We start from the raw sequence: 8,960 nt of genomic DNA, 5'->3' as shown, positions 1-8,960 counted from the left end.
AACTTTGTCAAGTATCAGAGATATGTGAGAATAAGAGTAACGTACCAACACCAAAGGAACTTCAGATTGTCAATTGTAAATAGCATCCAGAACCAATTTAAGTTATTTTTATGCTTGTTATTATTTTAATAAATGTGTGTGAAAATTAATCAAGTTCTGTTTAAAGTTGGTCACCGTCAATCTGCTACTCTAAGCGTGCAAGTGGCATTTCTATCGTCTGACCAAACGGCAGAAGATAAACGTGCGGCGATAAGACCACGAGACATATTGCTGACACTCGCCTACTGCGTTAGAGCAACAAGTCAAATAATCTGATGGTGTGTATACCGAAGGTCTTACAGTACGCACACCATACAATGAAAAGTGTGTTTAGAGATGCCACAAAAATTCTAGGCTACGCTATAGGTCTACTTACTAGCACAACCGTTATTTGGCATTCACATTCGTTGGTTGCACCACTTCTCAACCATAAAATTTTTCTCAGAGCAAATTAGCTTCTTGGTTCACTTTTTTGACCGTAAGTCTGTGATACATCCTTATCGTGAGACACGAGGTTCTTAGAACGAAGTACAGACACGCGCCAACAGATGGCATAAGGCGTCTAATATTAACTGCTCTTTTTAGTTTCTGTTTGCAACTTGTCGCAGAAAGTTTGATTCGATAGCGCGTCGCAAAAACTGTATTACAAACTTAAGCCATCAGATGGCACATGGCATTGAAGTAAAATGCTTCTTGTTACTCCTAGCTGTAACTGAAATCGCACCCAGACTCTGTAAAGTAGTTATTATGATATCTGTGACTTCTCAGTCACTGAGATTTGTAACAAATTCCATATGGCCTTAAGTCTACTAATCGATTACTGATGTCTGACTTGTGCACATTCCTTGATTTTCTAATGATTTTTCTTAGGAACTTTGCGGAGTTTCTGTAGTGTGCAACAACTGCATAATCTCTACTTGTTCTTGCAAACAGATAGTTTACTTTAATTCCTTTAGTGACCCATGATTTTTACATGGTTGTTTAATGTCCTTTCTGATTAGGTTTCATGCAAAGCTATTTTCAAATAATGATACAAATTTATTATGGAATAGATTAAATTTATGTTAGTATTTGTCTCATTATAAATTTGATTCCAGATCATCTCTGGTAACTCCTCTTAGAAACATTTGTCCTGGTGTCATTACTTTTTCCGATTTCCCCTGAAGAGTATCTGTACTTTAAGACAATCATTTATCCTAACTGCCCATGCATCAAGATCAGAAGAAGCACTTGTTATCAATTTTATCTACTTATATTTACGTGTTTTTATCCACCACCATGATCCTTTCTGTTTCCATCTGCATCAATACACGAAGTTTCCTTATCCATAGCCCCAGGTACTGTTCCTGCATTGTTGCTTGGCTCATGGAATGCCCCCCAATGGCCTTACCTCAAATTATCTGTCTCCGGCTGCGACCCTTCCTTCCACAATTTTTTAAAAATATATGTACTAAATATTATTCTACACTAACACTTACATTATGTCATTTACTCAATATATAGCTATTTGTACTGGGCTACAAAACTAGCACAAGGAAGTGAAGGAATAAAGGCAACATAATTTTGGTACTTGAAGAGAGTATATTTCACGCAGCTTTGCTTATCACAATCAGCAAACAAGAATAAGGTTTCTTTTAATGATACCACTAGTAGTAAGATATCAGTTTTTTGGGCACATAAGTCATATGTTCAACATATGTTATTATAGGAATAAATATGAGAGATTAAAAAAGGGAACTTCATCTGTTTCCAAAATAATTAGGATAATGCCACACATTATTTCAATATTATGATCACAGCTGGCTATTAAACAGGATTAAGCAGGCCTATTCCAGTGCACTCAATGATGTTTGAATGTGGTCCTTGCTTAATTATGTGGAATTTTGCCTGCAAACAAAAATAGCATCAGATGACATACAAAATTATATTATAGTATTGAGGATTCTACTATTTCTTTAAATGTCTGTATAGCACAATATACAGCACAGATGGTGAATAATGAAAATAATATAGTTTCAAAATTATGCCAGGTGTGGCACAAATATGTCTGAAGTAAATAAAGGTGCCTCAGAAAGGTTTCTCAGCAGTGAAGATTAAAGCTGGAGGAAAAGTGAAACAAACTAGCAACATTATTTGCAGAGTATCATAGTAGTACAATTCCTGAAAAACTGGAACACTGCCGTAACAACACTTAATTCACAAAAATGGAAACCAGTGGCAAGTATAGTTCTACAGTAAGTATTAAGAAAGTTACAACTGTTTTTAATTATGAATATTATGCTGGAAAATTAAACCACTGGAGCATCACATAATATAAGGTATCAAACGAAAGCCGATTACATCAGCAAACATCAGAACAAGCTACATTCCAAATCCTGCATGTATATTAAAAGTTACAATTGGTTTCCTAAAATATGGATATGCAAATGTGCCACAGTCAAATCCTCCACAAGCTACATGTAGTGTGAGGGCAGAATGAGTTACCTAGTTCCTCACTGTGCCTTGCCAGATAATATCTACAGCCAACTATTAAATATGCTTTAAATGATTGTGTAACTAGTCATAAAAAGAAGTTATATTAAAAAGCTATGGAAGTGTGTATAAGAAAAAGTTTAACATTTGCATGAAAGCAAATATATCTAGAGGTCAGAACAACAGTTTGCTAAAGCTGGTCATACGTGTAACTGTAACTTAACTAGTTCATATTTTAAAAACAGATGCAAGCACGTTTAGAGATTTTGCTAAAAACTTTATATAATACTTTTTTTTAGTGAGAGGTCGCAAAATGACCTTAATAGTTGTGGGATTATTCCAATAATACGTAAATACATGCAAATAGCCTTAATTTTTAATGATGGTCATTGTTTCAATATTTAACATGGACTCAGTAGAGAGAGAAAGAGAGAGAGAGAGAGAGAGAGAGAGAGAGATAGATAGATAGATAGAGAGAGAGAGAGAGAGAGAGAGAGAGAGTGAGAGAGAGAGAGAGAGAGAGAGTGAGAGAGAGAGTGTGTGTGTGTGTGTGTGTGTGTGTGTGTGTGTGTGTGTGTGTGTGTGCGCGTGTGCATGTGCGCGCGCTTTAAGGGAGAGAAGCAGTACATATGTGGACACTGGTCTTCTGGTTTCATTCTTTCGAAAAGAAAGGTTTTGTCTTTTGCAAATGGTACTGTGTCAGTGGATGTGCTTGATGGTAGTCGAGATTGTCTGGGCAGTGAAGCAGCTTTGTTTGGGTACAAATCATTTGACTTAAAAATATTTGACATTGGATTTTGGTGATTGAGTTCGAGGAGCAACAATAAAGACATTATATGCGAGACTCGAGACAGCTGATATCTTTAATTATTTATCAGCTGTTTGTATTGAGACTTGCATCATGTGATGAACTTTTTTATTCGTTTTTGAAGTAATTGTTTAGGATATTGAGCGTCATTTTAATCTTGCAAGAAACACTGAGAAATTGTGCTGTCTGACTATGAGTGCTTGCTTTAGAATTTCTCGATTCATGGGTTTTTAAAGGATCTTTCCAAAGCACATATTCTATTTACAGTGCTCTGTCATCTACATTAATTATATATCTTTGTTTTCATTTGAATCTATGACTACATAGAGCCATGAATCACAATCGTGTGAACTACTTGCAATAAATATCTACTGGATTTAAAGAACAATTCTCCTGTTTCAACAACATTATTAAATCCACAGGATTTATTTATCCAGTTTATAAATTATTTCACTAAACTGTTTAGTAAATTATACTGGTCTAAGGGACTATTGTTTAGTAAATGCATGTACATCAGAGCACTGATGTACAAGTGACCCCGACGACTCTGCAGTGAGCTCTGGCTGCAGCAACATCACCAACCACGAGAAAGAACATTGGGTTTCAATCTGACAAACATATTAACAAGCTGGATTTTCATGCAGACATTACAATGGTCCATTTGAAAGTCACAAAGGAAATTACAGGCTCGAACAATGGTTATGACTTACTGCTCTGTCAATTATCCATGTATTATGAGAAAGCTTTTGACTCCAGTTTCAAGTCAAGAAAATCTGTACAAAATGGCCTTGAGAAACTATGAATTGACTTAACATAGGACTGTCTCCCTATAGCTTACTTCCTTTTTTTCTCAGAATTTCAAACCTCTTTCACCATTTTAGATTTTACTAGGTCAACAAATCCTATGAGCATACCTTTATTTCTCTCTAGCCTTGCTTCCATTATCAAGCACAATGTCAGCATTGTCTCTGTGGTGCCTTTACCTTTCTTAAACTGATTGTCATCTAACTGTTCCTCAATTTTCTTTTCCATTCTTCTGTATATTATTCTGGTAAGGAGCCTGGATGCATCGACTTTAACAACTGATCGTGTGGTACTTTTCGCTTTTGTGTGTCCTTACTATATTCTAAATTGTGTGGATGGGATTTTTCTGAAAGTCTGAAGGTACGTCGCCAGTCTTGGATTCTACACACCAACATTGGTTGCCATTTCTCTCAATTAGTTTAGAAATTCCAATGGAATGTTATCTATCCTTTCTGCCTTAGTTGATCTCAAGTCTTTCAGAGCTCTTTTAAATTCTGACCATCTCTTCCATGTTGACTCCAATTTCTTCTCCTATCATCCCATCAGACAAGTACTCCCCCCTCACCAACACCTTCAATGTATTCCCCCCCCCCCCCAAAAAATCTATTCTCTCTCTCTCTCTCCCCCCCCCCCTCTCTCTCCCCCCTCTCTCTCCCTCCCCCCCTCTCTCTCCCTCCCCCCCTCTCTCTCCCTCCCCCCCTCTCTCTCCCTCCCCCCCTCTCTTGTGTGTAACACTGGAATTCCCATTGCACTCTTAATGTTGCCAACCTTGCTTTTAATTTCACCGGAGGTTGTTTTGACTTTTTTATGTGCCGAGTCAGCCTTCCAGTGATCATTTCTTTTTCAATTTCTTCACATCTTTCCTGTAGCAGTTTTGCCTTGGCTGCCCTGCACTTGCTATATTTAATTCCTAAATGATTTATATACCGTACAGTTACATTAATGTGACCACCTGTCAACAGCCTGAATAACCACCTTTTGCCATGCAGATTGCTGCAAGACGTGCAGCAGGAAGAGAGACAGTGAGGTTCTGAGAGGAACCAACAGGAAGGTGGACCCTGGCGAGCTCCAGTGCCAGGACTCACTGCACTAGATTTCTAGGCTGAGGATTGACGGAACGAACAGCCCAGTCGAGATGATCCCACAGATTCTTCATTGGGCTCAAATCCATAAGTATGGTAGCCATGGGAGTATGGTAAACTCATCCTGGTACTTTTCAAACCATGCACATATACTACAAACTGTAAACACACTGCATTGTCCTGCTGGTATATGCCATCATGCCAAGGAAAAACACACTGCATGTAGGGCTGAACATGGTCTCCAAGGATAGATGCATGCTTTTGTTGATCCACTGTGGCTTCCAGAATGATGGGATCACCCAGGGAATGCCACAAAAACATTCTCCAGACCTTAATGCATCCACTTCTGGCCTGGACCCTTCTGACAATTGTTGCAGCGTGTTTGCCATCTGTCCAATGGGGCACAAAATGAGATTTATCTGAAATAGCCATCTGTTGCCAGACAGCTGACATCCAGTTGTGGAATTGGAATCCCAATTCCAGCCTTTGTCACTGCTGAACAGCAGTCAGCACGGGTGCATGAACCAGGTGCCTGATGCGGAGGCCCGCACCGAACAGTTGTTCAGGTTGCCCCTTGGTTCATCTTGGCCATCAGTTGCTCTACAGTTGGGCATCTATTTGCCTGTACACCTCTCCACAGCTGTTGTTCAGCTGCCATTTATGGCCCTTAGAACACCACGGTTGCCTTGGCACCAGTTTTGGATAGTGACATTTTGATTTTTTTAACCATTTGCTTTAACTACAGCAGCACACAAACAGTTCATAAACTTAGTACTTTTGGAAATGCTTCCATCCTCGGCCCTGAAGCCAATGATCATGCCCTTTTGGATATCAGATAAATTGCCCCAATTCAACCGAACAATAATGACTGCACTGTTTTCAGCACCTTGAAATGCTTTATATACCCTCCACTGCTGGAGCTGCCACTGGCCATCTGGGAGAGGTTACTGCAGGTTGACAAATATAGGCAGTGGTCATAATGTGACTGTACCACTGCCTACTCTGGTTTTCCTTATTGCAGTATCCACATCTTTAGTGAACTTCAAATGTGCCTCATCATCCCTCTGTATTACAGTTCCCAACTTCCTTCCACATTGATTCTTTCGGACTATTCACGAACTTCAATTTACTCTTCGTCATTACTAAAGTATTATCTGAGCCTATATCCGCACCTGGGTACACCTAACATTCCAGTATCTGATTTCAGAATCTCTGACTGACCATGACATAATCCAGCTGCAACCGTCCCTTGCCTCTGGATCTTTTCAAAGTATATCACCCATTATGATTTTTGAACAGGGTCTTCACTATTAAGATCTGAAATTTAGTACAGGACTCAATTAGTGTTTCTACTTTCTCATTCCTACTGCCAAGCACATACTCTCCCGTAGCCTTTTCTTCTATTTTTTCACCTGCAACCACATTCAGATACCCCGTAACTATTAGATTTCCATCCCCCTTTACATACTGAATTAACCATTCAATAGCCTCATAAACTTTACATTCATCTGCTACTTGCAATGTTGGTATGTGTACCTGAACTATTGTCGTCAGTTTGCATCAATTCTAATGAGAACAACCCTATCACTGAACTGTTCACAGTAACTTACTCTCTGCCCAATCTTTCTATCAATAACGAATCCCAATCCTTCTATTCCATTTTCTGCTGCTGTTGATATTACCCTATATACGTCTGACCAGAAATCCTTATCTCCTTTTCATTACCCTTCACTGACCCCCACTACACCTACGTTGAGCCTTTGATTTTTCCCTTTTCATCAGATTTTCTAGCTTTCCTACTACATTCAAATTTCTTACATTCTATGCTCAGTAGTTAATCCGATCATTGATTATTTCATGTTTTCCTCATGGTCACCTCCCCCTTGGCAGTCCCCTCCTAGAGATCTGAATGGGGGACTAATATGGCATCTTTTGCCATTGGGAGAGTGCATCACAAAACTTTTTCAATTAGAGGCCACATGTCCTGTGGGTTCACGTTATGTCTTTAATGCATTGGTTTCCACTGCCTTCTACATCCTCATTCCACTGAACATTTCTGAGTCTTCCATGTTTTAAAGAGCTGTTTCTCACCCTATAAGCAAGAGAGTGCCATGAAACTCAGCCTGCTCCTCCAACCTCTCTGAGAAGGTCATTGGCAGAATGATGTTTTTTTATGCCGGAACTCTTTGGCTGCCACCGCTGCTGATGTTTCTTTAAAATTTAAGCTATGACTGGGTTCTAACTTGGGACCCAGGACATTTTAATTAGTAATCAAAGACACTACCCATAGACCATCTACATCTACATGCAGAAGTTCACCATGGGTGAACTTAACATAAGAAATTGAACTAGCTTAGCCACCTGGGCAATAGGGTAAGTTATAAAGGGGAGTAAAGAATGTTTAGAATTTCATCAAAATTAGGACTGAGTATTCTAAAATTTTATGAGAGTTGCTCAGTAATTAATGCCCTGCAATTTCTTTTTTTGGAACACATTTATTCTTACGAGAGAGGATTTTTGACAGTATCAATCAACATTTCTTTTATGTGTACTATTTTCTACAATCTCCGTCACATTCTATGAGCTTATGTTAGCAAAGTTTAAGACCACATGTTGCACATTGGTAAAAGCTTTTGTCCTGTGCTTGAGGCCATATTTTCTCTACATGAATTACACTCTCGTCTTCGAAGTATTCTTTGTAGAGAATCCACGTGTGTTCCAAATAAATGGAAGTCAGAGTGATTCAAGTTTCAGCAGCAGTGGCTATGACAGAGTCTCCTAAACATAGCGGATCACTGAGCTCTGTTTCTGCACTTCCTGGCACTAACGCTCTTAATTCATCACTTGAAATCACTCCTAGCAAATTGCCATACTCTGCACATGAATGTTTATGAATGACGACTCCTGTTTCCTTTTACACAACCGAGAATTCAATTAAACTATGTTACTTATAATGAGCGTCTTGTGTGTATGCCATTTTCATGATTCATTATGGCTCTGCTACCTGTCAGAATTGTTAGAAACTTGACACACATGCAGAAGAAACATCAAATTACAAGCACCTAAAAGTTGTTTCTTACATTTATTAATAGCTCTAAAACATTTGGGGCATTATTCATTGAACTACCCTCAACTAATCTAAATAAAATGATTATAAAAAGGAACTGTCAGAACACACTATGTGCAACCGTCAGGTACTCAGTTTTCATTTTACAGACATGGGTGTCCACAGAAACACATTGGAGGGGGTAGGGGAGACACCTAGGCTCTAAAGCTGTCATTTTGTACAAAAGAAATTTTCTACTTCTCCAGGTGCAAAGAAAGTACTGTGCATCAAGGGAATAAGCTGAACCACCTTCGTTTTCCCAATTGCACTGTACTGTTTGCAAGAAATAATACAGGAACTAGACAGATCAAATTTCAAAGTCAGTCTCAGATTCAATGGTAAAAAGGAAATAGTGGTTGATCAACACACCGCAAGGAAGCAGTAAAACTCAGTATTATTTAACTAAGTCATGAATTATATCTAAAAACAAAGATGATGTGACTTACCAAACGAAGTACTGGCAGGTCGATAGACACACAAACTAACACAAACAAACACACAAAATTCAAGCTTTCGCAACAAACTGTTGCCTCATCAGGAAATAGGGAAGGAGAGGGAAAGACGAAAGGATGTGGGTTTTAAGGGAGAGGGTAAGGAGTCATTCCAATCCGGGGAGCGGAAAGACTTACCTTAGGGGGGAAAAAAGGAC

General features: G+C 38.9%; 1 protein-coding gene across 1 annotated transcript in view; it reads right to left on the bottom strand.

Annotated features, from left to right (window-relative positions):
- Positions 1-1,610: 1,610 nt before the first annotated feature.
- Positions 1,611-8,960, bottom strand: part of LOC124616429 (RNA 3'-terminal phosphate cyclase) — a 79,508-nt gene continuing 72,158 nt past the window's right edge. The window contains exon 10 of the mRNA XM_047144737.1: positions 1,611-1,926. Within this exon, the coding sequence (XP_047000693.1) occupies positions 1,846-1,926 (81 nt within the window). The 3' untranslated portion in view covers positions 1,611-1,845. The remainder of the gene's footprint in view (positions 1,927-8,960) is intronic.

The sequence above is a fragment of the Schistocerca americana genome, chromosome 5 (assembly GCF_021461395.2).
Source record: "Schistocerca americana isolate TAMUIC-IGC-003095 chromosome 5, iqSchAmer2.1, whole genome shotgun sequence".
Taxonomy (NCBI): domain Eukaryota; kingdom Metazoa; phylum Arthropoda; class Insecta; order Orthoptera; family Acrididae; genus Schistocerca; species Schistocerca americana.
Note: the sequence above shows the minus strand (reverse complement) of the source record. Positions and strands in the feature narration are given on the sequence as shown.